The following is a 13,541-nucleotide window of genomic DNA, read 5'->3' on the forward strand; positions in this document are numbered from 1 at the left end:
AAAGTTATGAAAAAAAAACTGATCATTTACTAAATTTATGGAAGAAAAAATATTTAACATCTTATATTTAAGCAATCTCAACAGTAAATAAACTTTAAAAAATTAATCAAATACTTTAAATTATATTTAATACAAACTAATTAGCTAATTACATATTAAATTGTGTCGTTTTTGTTGGATTCCGTCTTAGGCCGGAAGGTCTGCAATTATGAACAGAATTCATTGCAATTGGCGAAACCGTTGTTGCTTTGCCATACATATTCAAACGTTCAATACGTTGTTGTGGCGTTGGATTCGCTTCCATAGAGCTTACATTACTAAGTGATGTATTTGTCAGTTTTGTGGTTTTACCAAAAGATTGTGACTTATTTAAAGTTTCATCATTGCAATTATCCCAATGTATAACTTGCATATCATCAGCTAAGTCAATATCTTTATGAATATTAACATTCTTACTGGTTGTTGTGGTATCGTTTTTAATTTTATTAAGTGGTGTACTTGCATTACCTGATATTGAATTATAAAACTCCTGTAGATTAGGTGTACCTGGCGTATTTAAACCTACATTCATCATATTTTGTTTTTTATTAGGTGTTTCAAATACATCACCCTTTTCGGCATCGTTTACAACAGACTTAGCATTTCGTTTTCGTTTTCTACTCAAGGAGAGTAAATTTTTTCTGGTTATAATTGAGGAGAATTGACTGGAATCTAAGGGTGAACGAACTGCTAAATCACTTAAGTTTGATTTTAATTTTTTGTTGCCACTTCGCGTATTTGGAGTTTTGGTTTTTTTTCGAACTAGTTGAGGAGGTGTTCCTTCAACACATTCCATCTCACGTTTTCGTTGAATAATTGTTTCTACTGCTGATTCGACTTCATCCAAAATTACTGTGGTTTTGGAAGTATTAACATCAGTTATTGTCTTACCCAACCGTGTGGTTGTAGATTTCGTTTTGTCAAGGATCAAACTATCATTTTTCTCAACAGTGTCCAAATTTTGAATTATTTTATTTTTATTTGTTTTTGGTTCTGAACCAAAAACAAAACTTATAAGCTCTTTAGAAGACATGCTCTCTTTTGTGATATTATTTAAATTTTGCTCGATGTCTATATAATTTTCACAGTCTATTTTATTTGTACTCCTCAGTTGTGTATCATTATATGATATATCAGGCAATTCCAACAAAATTTTATTCGTTCCAGCTGGTGCTTCTTTAGAAATTGTTATAGGTTCATTTGTTGCACTTTGAAAAACAATATTCCCTTTCGATGACATGTTAGTATTTTTGGCAGTAGAGGTATTCGTAGTAATAATGACTGGTTCATTTATAACATCACTGGATTCATGTTTTATTTCATTATTTATTTCGTTTATGTTTTGCGTCCCTTTGACTGTATAAGGTAAATCTGGTAATTCAGCTAGAATCTTATTTGCTCTATCTCGTGCTTCTTTAGAAATTTCTATATTCTTTTTAGAAGCTGTTTGAAAGCCAACATTTTCCTTTGAGACCATATTATCATAGTTTATGTTCATATCACATAGGCTACCATTAATTTTACTTTTTGAAGCTATACTTCTTGAACTCACACACTCTGACTGTTCTTTCACTGTTTCTTTAGTAAATGGTATGTCAGGAAGTTCGGCTAAAATTTTACTTGCTATTACTTGTGCTTTTTCAGAAATCGCAATAGACTTTTTTGATGCTGTTTGGAATCCAATATTAGTATTTACAAAATCTGCGTTACTATTTGGAATTGTTAATCGATTTTCAGTGTATGTATTTAAAAGATCAGGGAAATCATCAGCATTATTAGATAAATATTTATTTAATGTTGAGGCATTTGAAAGTCCTGGTTGTACATCTAAAATTTCATATTCTTTATTTAGTTATAATTTATACAATAAAATACTTACCTAATGATGTATTATTGTTAGTCTTTAACGGAAATAACTTTGTATCTGTCGAAGTTGCTGCGGTTTCAAGAGTACTAACTACTTCAAAAGAATTTTTCATTAACTTTTCTGAAGGTAATTCAGGCAAATCCATAAGAATCTTTTGTGCTCTCAACTGAGCTTCTTTTGATATATTTATATTCTTATTTGATGCTGTAGAAAATCCTTGATATTTATCCTCCGCTATAACTTTCATATTCGTATGACATTGATTATTTATAGGGAGACTAGGTGCTTCAAAATGACTTTTCTTTATCTTTTCTAAAGGTAATTCAGGCAAATCCATAAGAATCTTTTGTGCTCTCAACTGAGCTTCTTTTGATATATTTATATTTTTATTTGATGCCGTAGAAAATCCTTGATATTTATCCTCCGCTATAACTTTCATATTCGTATGACATTGATTATTTATAAGGGGACTCGGTGCTTCAAAATGACTTTTCTTTATTTTTTCTAAAGGTAATTCAGGCAAATCCATTAGTATCTTTTGTGCTCTTAACTGAGCTTCTTTTGATATATTTATATTTTTATTAGATGCTGTAGAAAATCCTTGATATTTATCCTTCGCTATAACTTTCATATTAGTATCACATTGATTGACTTTAGAAGGACTAGGTGCTTCAAAATTACTTTTCCTTATTTTTTCTAGAGGTAATTCAGGCAAATCCATTAGAATTTTTTGTGCTCTCAACTGAGCTTCTTTTGATATATTTATATTCTTATTTGATGCTGTAGAAAATCTTTGATGTTTATCCTCTGCTATAACTTTCACATTAGTATCACATTGATTGACTATAGAAGGACTTGGTACTTCAAAATTACTTTTATTTATCTTTTCTAAAGGTAATTCAGGCAAATCCATTAGAATTTTTTGTGCTCTCAACTGAGCTTCTTTTGATATATTTATATTTTTGTTAGATGCTGTAGAAAATCCTTGATATTTTTCCTCCGACATAATTGCCATATTAGTATCACATTGGTTGATTACATTTGTTTCAGATACTGCAAGATCGTCAAATATCCATTCACTGAATTGAATATTCTCTAACAACTGTACAGAGTTTTCCTCTTCAATATTCGTTTTTAAATTGAGTGATTTTAAAGTATCACTTTTCGAAATATTTCCTCTTTCAGCGTTTATATTTATATCACAGTTTTTTTGTGTTTTATAATTAATAAAAAACTCACAATCATCATTCCATTCATGTTCGCAATCTTCGAAAAGATTATCAGCAGTGTCCAAATTTTGTTTAACTATAAAAAAACACAATATTATATATGTTAATGTATATTGTTTTAAGCAAAGCATGAAACCAACCTGGGCTTAACTGATTTAAATTTTCACTGCTACCAGCTAAAAAATGAAAATTAATTATATGTATTAAACAGATATCAATCAACTTTAACTTACCTATGCCAAAGTAAATTTCTGTTTTGAGTTCATTATTTATATCACCGCCTCGTTCTTCAAATCCATTAAGATCTACAAATTCAAAAGATCGCGGATTATCTTCAATATGCTGTCGAATAATCTTAATTTCTTCCCATATACGCATTATTTCCATAGTCTTAGTATAGAAAGTACTTTCCAAAGGTGTTAAATAATTTTCTGCTTGCGTCGTTGTAGCTGTAGAATGTACTTCGCTCGGTATATTTGAATCTTGTCTACTTTCCAAAGGTGTTAAATAATTTTCTGCTTGCGTCGTTATAGCCGTGGAATGTACTTCATTAGGTATGTCTGAATTTTGTCTACCTCCTGAAGGTGTTAAATAATTTTCTGCTTGCGTCGTTATAGCCGTGGAAAGTACTTCACTCGGTATGTCTAAATCTTGTCTAGCTCCCAATGGTGTTAAATAATTTTCTGCTTGCGTCGTTGCAGGTGTGTTATTTACTTCAGTCGGTGTGTCTGAATCTTGTGTAAAGAACGTACTTAAATTTTGTAAATTCTCACATAATCTAAGTGAATTATTCATATTTATCGCATTAGCATTAATTGGCTGTAATGCTGGTTCCTCTTGTACTGACAAGTTAGAAGAAGCATTGCTTACGCCTTCATCAACATTATGTGGTGAAATTGAACGAACTAGAATTGCACTATTTTCATATTTATTATTTATATTTACAGAGACAGCTTCAATAGGTTCCAACGTTGACTGCTGCTTTTGTATGATCGAGCCAGAACAGTCATCGCGTACATCTTTACCAACATTATGTGGTCCAACTGAATGTACTAGCACTGCACTATAATCCCCAAGTTTTTGGGCTGAATTTCCTTTATTTACAAAGAGCGATTTTCGACTGTAGGTGCTGAAAGGTTTACGTTTATGTAGAAATGTTGGCGTTTTATCTATATTTTCATTTGTGGCACTGGATTGTGAATGTCTATTAGGTGGTGAACAAAAATCATCTAATATCAATTCAACGACAGATTTTTTTTTTGTTGAATTCGGTGATTGTACAGTTTGTTCACACAATGTTTGACTCTTATTAAGTTTTGAAACCACTTCCTCAACCTGCTCCCAACAAAATAATAGTTCCGTCTCTGTGATAACTGGTTCCTGTTTATTGAACTCATTTAAATTTTGATCTGTGGGTGGTGAAACGTTCACTTGTATATTATTTATTTCTGTACCTGAAATTTTATTATTATCTTTAAGTAATTCTTCAAGTTGATCTTTTGTTAACGTTTCTTCTTCTAGCAATTTGTTGCAATCTTTAAACTCTTGGTTGGCTGCATGTTTGAGTTTTTGGCTTTTCGGTTGCGCCTGCGCAGAGCATAAATGATCAGCAGCTGCTAAATCTTCCAAATCTTCGAATACGTTAAACTCCATTAAATTGAACTTTTGGTTTTTATTCGTTTCCGATAGATTTGTATCAAAATAAAGATTATTCAACAGCGAAGTTTCTCTTTCTGCTTTGCCTGTGCTGACACAAAATTCTTTTGATTCTGTTGTGGAAGTATTTGCGTCACCGTGCTCTTGGTGGCTCCTGTTTTGTCGTGCCAACCATTTTTTGTGCACCGATCTACGCTCCCTTTGAGGACTCGCACAAATACTTTCCTCTAACATTTATGATAACAACATTTACAAATTCGCAAACAATTCGCGCTGAAATTAATGCGAAACGTCAAAAGTGGTAGAGTTGCCAAAGTTCAGAAATCACAGTTAGGAGTTTACACTAATAAATATAAGGGTATTGAAGAATGTACGTGAAGTTAAATATATAAAAAATACAATCAAATATATTGTTTTCCATAAGATAGAACGGGTCAGCTGATTTCTTAAATCTCAAATTATGTATTTTTTAATTATTGTTTATTGGATTTACGTATTGAAAAAATAGTAAATAGATATTGTAAGACTGGAATTACAGTTGTAGTGAAACTTTTTATAATAACAAAACTTATTTTACTTTTTTAACCTTTCCCAATAATTGATTGGTGATTTTAAAAACATTTTTAATCTTATTTATATTAAAGTTGTACAGATTGTGTACTGTCATTATATACATAAAACAATAATAGTATAATAGTACATAAAATAATATATACTAGTTTAGTTTTTGGCGTTGACGATCTTTTGTTAGTCAAAATTGTCAAGAGAAGAAAAAACATGGAATACCTTTAAAATATATGAAATACTTTAATAAAACTAAGGCCGTGTGCGAGTTAAAGTAAATTGAGGTAAAATAAATTGAAATTTCCTAGGAATTTTTTGTACTGCACTAATGTAAATATTTATATATTGCACTTATAACTTTTGATTAAAAGTTTTTAAATATTATTTATTTTTTTAATAAAAATCTTATAATTTTTTCACAATGATAACACCTAATTTACTTAATTTTTATCTAAGTCACTATACGCGAAATTCTGGTAAATATCAACATTCCCTGCCATATCGACATAATATACTATTTCCCTCAATTTACCACCAACTTACTCAAACTCGCACATGGCCTAGACAGAAATTGTCAAATGCAACCCTTAAAAACAAATTTCCCACAAGGCATATCACCAAAAGTTGAAATATTTGTCATGTGCTTGATATGTTAAATGTAAATAAACAACAGCTGAGCTGCAAAGAAAGGCAATGAGGAAGTAAGTATATAATAAAATTTTTGTTTTTATTAGTTGATTATGTAATTGATATATAAAATGTATATGAATGATTTAATATATCATGTATTTATTTTTATTATGTGATATATTATTAAGTGAAGTTTGTAAAAGTTTATAAAGGTTCTATCAGCTGCATAAATGAGCTCATTATAATGTAAACGTTGGAAAATGTATTACCGCATATATGTCTGCAGACCAAAATTTGGTATGCATACTTGAATATAACAGTGCAATTTGTAGTTTTATATGCTTGCGTTTTTACGTTCTTGAGAATATATTATGTATAAATATATTATATATTCTTATATAAGGACATATAAAAAATTATTATATTTTTATTAATATTATCACTTATTGACAAGTTTATGTAATTTAATGTATAAATTTTATTTTATATTATATTAAATTTTATTCTAAAATAAAATAAAAAATATATGGAGTTAAATATTTTAGAGCAGATTGCTTTGAAATATTTTATTGTAAAAATTTTTAATTTTTCGAATATAAAAAATAATGTATATTTAGTTTAACCAAATAGTGTGTTATAAAATAAAATAAAAAATTTTTAGTGTTCTTTATTTTAATGCAGATTGCTTTGTAATATTTAATTGCATCAACTTCGAATTTTTCGAATATTTGACGTCCATTTTGATTTTGTGAAAAGCATTACATATTTTGCTGGGACGAAATAGTTTCTTTGGCTGCATTTTCTTGCTGTTCGCACGTATTCGTCAAAAATCCAATAATATAGTTTTTTGTGTTTGCGTTTTGCAAAAAATCATTAAAAAATTCTTAAAAACGTTATAAACAAAGTAAAATTAATTCCACTTAAGTAAATAAACAAAAGTAATATAATTTTAATCAATAAAAAAAAAACAAAAAGTGAAAGCAACTCCACAATTTTTACTTAACAAAGAAAAAAACGTTAAAGAAAAGCAAAAAAAAAAAAGAAAAATCGACATAAACGATTTTTTGCAAAACGAACACACGGACGGAGTATACGTTGTGATAAATCAGCAAATTAGCATAAGAAACCAAACAAACAAATCCTGGAATTCGGAGCATCTGTAAACAATATATTTTCCTGCAGTTTATATAATACTAAATATAAACTATACTTAAGCAATTAGAATAGTTCAGTTGCAGTCACCACGTTACACAAGCAAGTGCCGCCAATCATGTTTGTAAATTCAATGACGTTTCGCGGAAATCCAGCTGCCAATCATCACTATCAACAACAACATCCAACTATCAATCATCATGCTGCTTCACTTGCAGCTGCTGCAGGTCATCCGGCATTGTCTGCACACCACCCTCAGATGCATCACCATGCATCTGGCCAAGCCGCTGGTCCATTAAGCCATCACGGCTCGCATCCCGGTGCACATCAAGTGGGCAATAATAATCATCATCTCAACTCAAGTGGAATTAATCGTCATCCACATGCAGCTATGGGAGTTGGTAGTGGCAATATAACTTCTTTGTCACCAAATTTGGGTGGAAGTTCGGGTGGTAGTGGCGCCAGCACCAGTTCACCTGATAGTGGCAAAATTTACATTAAAAACTTGGAACGTTCAATTGACAACAAGGCAGTGTACGATACTTTTTCTGCATTTGGTAATATATTGAATTGTAATGTTGCCAAAGATGAAGACGGCAATTCCCGTGGCTATGGTTATGTGCATTTCGATTCCGAAGAAGCTGCACGCATTGCTATCGAAAAGGTTAATGGCATGCTGTGCAACAACCAAAAGGTTGTAGTTGTCAAGTTCATACCACGTCGTGATCGGGAACAGGAGAAGGCATCACAGTTCAGGAATTTGTATGTGAAAAATCTAAATGACGATTTTACAGAGCAGCATTTGCGGGAAATGTTTGAACCGTATGGGCGCATCACTAGCCATAAGGTAAGGAATATATCTATTATTTTGAAGAAAGATTAGTGTTTATATATTAAAGTTTTGCTGATATGCATATGACAATTTTTTTATATGAAGGAGTTTAACTCTTGTTTTATATCACATTTTTTTACGTTCCTAGTTTTTTCACTGAATTTTCTGTTTCCTGGCGTGACAGTCTGCGCATGTCCTCACTTGATTTACTTAGTTTCGATTGTAATTAAATGCTGTTTTCTTCATCCTTAGAATTTGCGGGGTGATTGTTTATAATGTTTCATAATTCATTAAGTTCGTTAGCTTTTAGAAAAACCTTGAACTATATTTTTACGTACTATTTTCAATATATAATTAACCTGATTTAAAAATTTTTTCCTAAGTGCTCTAACGGAAACGAATTTATTAAATATATACTGTTTAAATTATTACTAATTTAATTAAGAGCAAATCCAGATATTTTCATTAGCCTATTATCCAATGCTGGATAATATGAGTATTAAGATAATAATACAAATGATCTGAAAACAGCATCTATAAATTCTAATCTATATTGCAATTTTCTGTTGTTTTTTTTTTCACAGTAGGTGGAAGCATTGAAAACCACCGTGTGATACTTGAATCCACTAAACTACATCTTAGGAATGAATGAAGAAGATTTCCACAGCATTGTGAAAACTTCAGTCCAGTAATCAGGGGAGAGAGAAAAATAAATAGACTTAGTACCTAACGAGTTAGATTCATCTAAGTCAGAAAGCAAAGGCGTACTTTAGGGAAATTGGGTTATAGATCTGTTGTATGTTTTCATCTAGAGTTATAATATTACAGAAACTGTAACAATCGTATGAAAGTGTGTCTATATTGACATGTTTATTGTAGTTAAAAGTAGACGTGCTTTCCTAATTTTATGTGGTGAACGGCACGTTGTTATCTGTAAATTTGGGTAGTTCTGGGACGTAATTCAGACGCTTTTCAAACTCTATATTGTACATGTTATAATTAATGTTGCTGTTGTGGTCACAATAGATATCCAGCATTGTTAAACGTTATTGAGCAAACGAAACTTATTAATTTGCAAACACAATAACATTCGAGAAATAAGCTGATCCGCTTTTTCAATTTAAACTAGCCTCCAGGATGTAAAATAACTTAATGTTGTTTGTTCATAGAACAAATTAAACTTTATATAACTGTTTTTAGCTATTTTTGATAAAGTAAATGATATATAATTCGAAATTCTTATTTTTAAGAAATAATTTCTATTTCTTATTTTATACAAAAAATTGATTCTTTTTTATAGCTTAATTTAGTGATTAATAGCTTGAGTAAGGTCTTATCCACATAAACAATAGGTCTTGCTCTGTTTCGGAATTATAACTAATTTTCTGCTGTTGTACCTCGCTGGGACCTGCTTGTGAAGTCCCTTTGGGATGTGTTGAACGTCATTCATTCGTGACTGGCGACAAGTGGCTCCGGGACGTAAATCTGGCAGTTCTTGTCTGCATTATAGATTATAAGCATTTTATAGAAATATTGTATTAAGAAAAACAGTAGATGTATATTTATTAAATTAATTTTGTATGAGCAGTCATGCCGACGTCAAAAGTTCTTCCAATCAACTTTGTTGACTAATTCTCTAAACCACGGATAAGCTTCTTAGTTCTATGCTTGTAGCTTTACTTCTTAGACAGATCTTTCAAGCATTTTTGTAAAAATTTTTAAAAGTTTGTTTTTAAACCAGCCCTTGATAGGCTTTGAATCCGGATCCTATGTGTCATATTTCTAGTACATACGCACCATAGTAACAGGGCGTTCATATAGTTATTTTAAGACTGAATTTATGCTTATTGTGTGCGTTGGAATTTAAATCTATCCATGCTTTTCAGTAAGTGATTGACTTCCTGGATCCTTGGCTTACTAATCAATCCTCGGCTTCGCCCCAGGATTGTATTTATGCCCAATAAATTGTTTAAAAAACCAAATTTTATTTATATATTTTAAACGGTCTATTTGGTCATAGTCATAGTCTAGTCATGTTGAGATGACTATAGTCGTAGTCTAGTCATGTTGAGATGACTATAGTCGTAGTCTAGTCATCTTGAGATGACTATAGTCATAGTCTAGTCATCTTAAGATGACTATAATCATAGTCTAGTCATCTTAAGATGACTATAATCATAGTCTAGTCATCTTGAGATGACTATAATTATAGTCTAGTCATCTTAAGATGACTATAATCATAGTCTAGTCATCTTAAGATGACTATAATCATAGTCTAGTCATCTTAAGATGACTATAATCATAGTCTAGTCATCTTAAGACGACTATAATCATAGTCTAGTCATCTTAAGATGACTATAATCATAGTCTAGTCATCTTGAGATGACTATAATTATAGTCTAGTCATCTTAAGATGACTATAATCATAGTCTAGTCATCTTGAGATGACTATAATCATAGTCTAGTCATCTTGAGATGACTATAATCATAGTCTAGTCATCTTTAGATGAATATAAATTTTGTTGTTGTTGCCCGTGAGGATCTGTAAATCAGATAGTCGAAAGGAATGATATGACGAATACAGGGGTTAGGATATGGATTGGTTATTGTTGTTTGTAAAAGGATGGGATTGTTAGGGAGTAAAGATAAACTATAGATCGTCATCTTTATATTCCTAAGGTGATTATAGACTATAGATGGATATAGACAATGGTCAAAATATTGGTGACAATGAAATATATTTTTTTTTTAATAATAATTTATAAAATTATGTATTATTTAAACAATTGATCAATTAGCTTGTTTAAGAATATATTAAAAATATGTTTATTATATATTCTTATTCTTATTATATATAGTCTTTATATAAAGTAATTAAATATATACTGACAAAATATTTATACTGTCTATTACTTTTAGGTTATGCTTGATGAAGAGGGACGCTCCCGACGCTTTGGTTTTGTCGCTTTTGAAAGTCCACAGTCAGCTTTAGCTGCAGTTATTGGACTGAATGGCAAGCAGCTGGGAGACAATAAATTTTTGTATGTTGCACGTGCGCTAAACAAAATTGAACGTCAACAGGAAATCAATCGCAAGTTAGAAGAGCGTAAAAGGCAGAAGCCTGGTCAAGTCTTCTACTACTAAAATTATTATAATAGCCTGAAGCATTGGAAGCAGCGTATACGTTGCATTCAAAACAAAAATAAACAGGTTAAAATATATTATAATTAAAAATTATACCTTATAAAACACTACTCATACACGTAACTGCAAGAACGCTCCCAATACAGAAAGACACATAAGTTTGTAGAAATTTAAAATTTAAAATTTACACTATATATGCATAGTTTTTGAAATTAGATGTTCGTTTCGAGTTTTATTATACATAAAAGAAAATAAATGAAAAAGCAAGTTAATGAAAAATTGTATTGAACACATTTCCGTTAATATAAACATTTTAATTAATTATATAAAAATAAATTAGTAAGCACTAAATATGCTTTCGTAGGAAACAAAAATGGAAACATTAAGTAGATCTTAATGTATTATACATATTATATATATATATATAAATATTTATATATATCTTATAAAAAAATTTAGAACATCTATTACTTATAATATGCACCCTATATATAAACCCTTTATATAATCATAAAAATGCTTCGATGTTAAAAATTAATTAAATACATATAAAAAAAAAATTAAACACAAAAATTATTGCTAAATTTTGAAATTGAAATTGAATTTGATAAAAATGCAAAAAAAGAATTTTAAAAAATTATTAAAAACGCAAAAATGATAAAATTATATTGATTGGATTTTTAAATAAAGTAACTATTCAAATTTATTCTATAATTAAATAATTATTTAACTATTACTATATTACATATTAAGAAAAAATTACAAAAAACGTAAAATGTATGTATTGAAAAAAATAAATGAAATAAAATTAAATAAAGAAAAGAATAAAATACAAGGCAAATAAAAACAACAAAAAAAAACATTTAAATGCATACATGTAAATTGTTGCAAATTATGTTTACTGTAATTAAAGGAAAGAAAAATTCAAGATATGTATAAACAAAACAAAAACAAATGTCTCAAAGAAAATGTTGAAAAACAAAAACAAAAACAAAACAAAAGAAAAGAAAACAAACAAAAACAAAAGAAGAAAAACCGAAAACGTATGAAATTGTATTTAAAGGATTAAAGTATTAAATAAAGGAGAATCTCTTTTTATTTGAGCTTAAATTAAAATTAAAAAACACATAGAAAATTCCCAAAATTTTATTTTTAAGTTTTGATTTAGAAAGATATGTAGATAAAATAATTGAATGAAAAAAACTATGAAAATACATTATTTAAATATTAAGTGAAAATCGCGAAATGCAAATAAACAAAAATATTTTTACTAGATGCGACAAGAAACTCAAAATAAAACCTAAAAGCAAACAAACAAAATAAAAAAATTAAACAACAAAAACAAATATGGAATAATTTAATTTTTTAAGATGCAGCCGAATAATTTAACAATAAGTAAACTGAAAAAAAAAATGAAAACAAAATAAGAATATTATCTATTTACAAAAACAAAATTTCGAATAAGCAAAAAATTAAATAAATTTTTTATTGTATTATTTATAAAATAAAAGTAAAACAAAAACAAAAACAAATGAAATGAAAAAGAAAATAAAGCGAAGATACAGCAAATTAGGTACCTTTTTATAAATTATTAAATTTTATTTAATGTAAAACAAAACAAAAAAAAACAAAAATTTTAAAATATTTTATATGTACAAATAAGACTATTATGTTTTTATATTTATTTATATTTTATTTTATTTTAAAATAAGAAAGAATGCATATTTTAATGAATACAATTGTTTAATATTTAAATGACGTACACATACATCAACTAATAACGACGAGATCAAGAAACAAGCATTTTTCACAAAATAAAATCTGTGAAAGAATTTCTTAAATAACAAAAACAAAAAGAAAAACAAAAACAAAATGAAAAACAAAAACAAAAAATACATTCGAATTATATTTGCTTTGCATTTAATGCACAATAAAGAATGAATTATATACATACAAAGAAAATGTATTATTACATTATTAGAGACATGTTATAATAAAGACATAATAATTATGCAGTAAATATACATAATAGAAAATATAGAAAAAGAAAAACAGCCAAAAATATTTTCACTTTGCAAGACATGGAAAACAAACAAAAAAAAAACAGAAAAAAACAGAACGAAACAATTTCGTTAAATAAAATGAACACAAATGAAAAAAAAAAATCTAACACTTAAAATGACGAAATGAAATATAATTAATGATATATAACTAAAATACACATTGATGAGAGAAGTGCGAGATTTTTGTGTGCTATCTATCATATTGTATAACTATATACAGGTATATAAAAATACACGTACGCGTATATAATTCCATCAACTACCTACATACATACATATATACTTATTTGAAAAAAAGTAAATAAAATGCTTTTGCAAAAAGTGTTTGAAAAATTTGTTTTTAAATTAAAAAAAAAGAAAAAAAT

At 28.7% G+C, this 13,541-nt stretch overlaps 2 protein-coding genes across 2 annotated transcripts; one reads left to right on the plus strand and one right to left on the minus strand.

Annotated features, from left to right (window-relative positions):
- Nucleotides 1–55: 55 nt before the first annotated feature.
- Nucleotides 56–5,070, minus strand: LOC119684178. Its single transcript, XM_038098150.1, has 4 exons — nucleotides 3,369–5,070; nucleotides 3,276–3,311; nucleotides 1,919–3,211; nucleotides 56–1,866 (listed from the first exon to the last, which is right to left on the minus strand). Exons 1-4 carry the CDS (start codon nucleotides 5,023–5,025, stop codon nucleotides 149–151), a joined length of 4,704 nt encoding a protein of 1,567 aa, XP_037954078.1. The 5' UTR covers nucleotides 5,026–5,070; the 3' UTR covers nucleotides 56–148.
- Nucleotides 5,071–7,013: 1,943 nt separating this feature from the next.
- On the plus strand, nucleotides 7,014–11,180 carry LOC119684179 (polyadenylate-binding protein-like; the record flags this gene model as incomplete). The annotated part of the gene is given in 2 exon segments (XM_038098151.1): nucleotides 7,014–7,984; nucleotides 10,889–11,180. Coding segments are annotated over 2 exon segments (954 nt in total). The 3' UTR covers nucleotides 11,114–11,180.
- Nucleotides 11,181–13,541: the final 2,361 nt, after the last annotated feature.

Source organism: Teleopsis dalmanni, chromosome 2, assembly GCF_002237135.1.
Source record: "Teleopsis dalmanni isolate 2A chromosome 2, ASM223713v2, whole genome shotgun sequence".
NCBI lineage: Eukaryota > Metazoa > Arthropoda > Insecta > Diptera > Diopsidae > Teleopsis > Teleopsis dalmanni.

Coding starts and splice junctions, on each gene's coding strand:
- LOC119684178 (XM_038098150.1), bottom strand. CDS start 5,025: ATGTTAGAGGAAAGTATTTGTGCGAGTCCTCAAAGGGAGCGTAGATCG. Junction 3,312..3,368: donor AGAAATTTACTTTGGCATAG/GTAAGTTAAAGT, acceptor TTCATTTTTTAG/CTGGTAGCAGTGAAAATTTA. Junction 3,212..3,275: donor TTTAAATCAGTTAAGCCCAG/GTTGGTTTCATG, acceptor GTTTTTTTATAG/TTAAACAAAATTTGGACACT.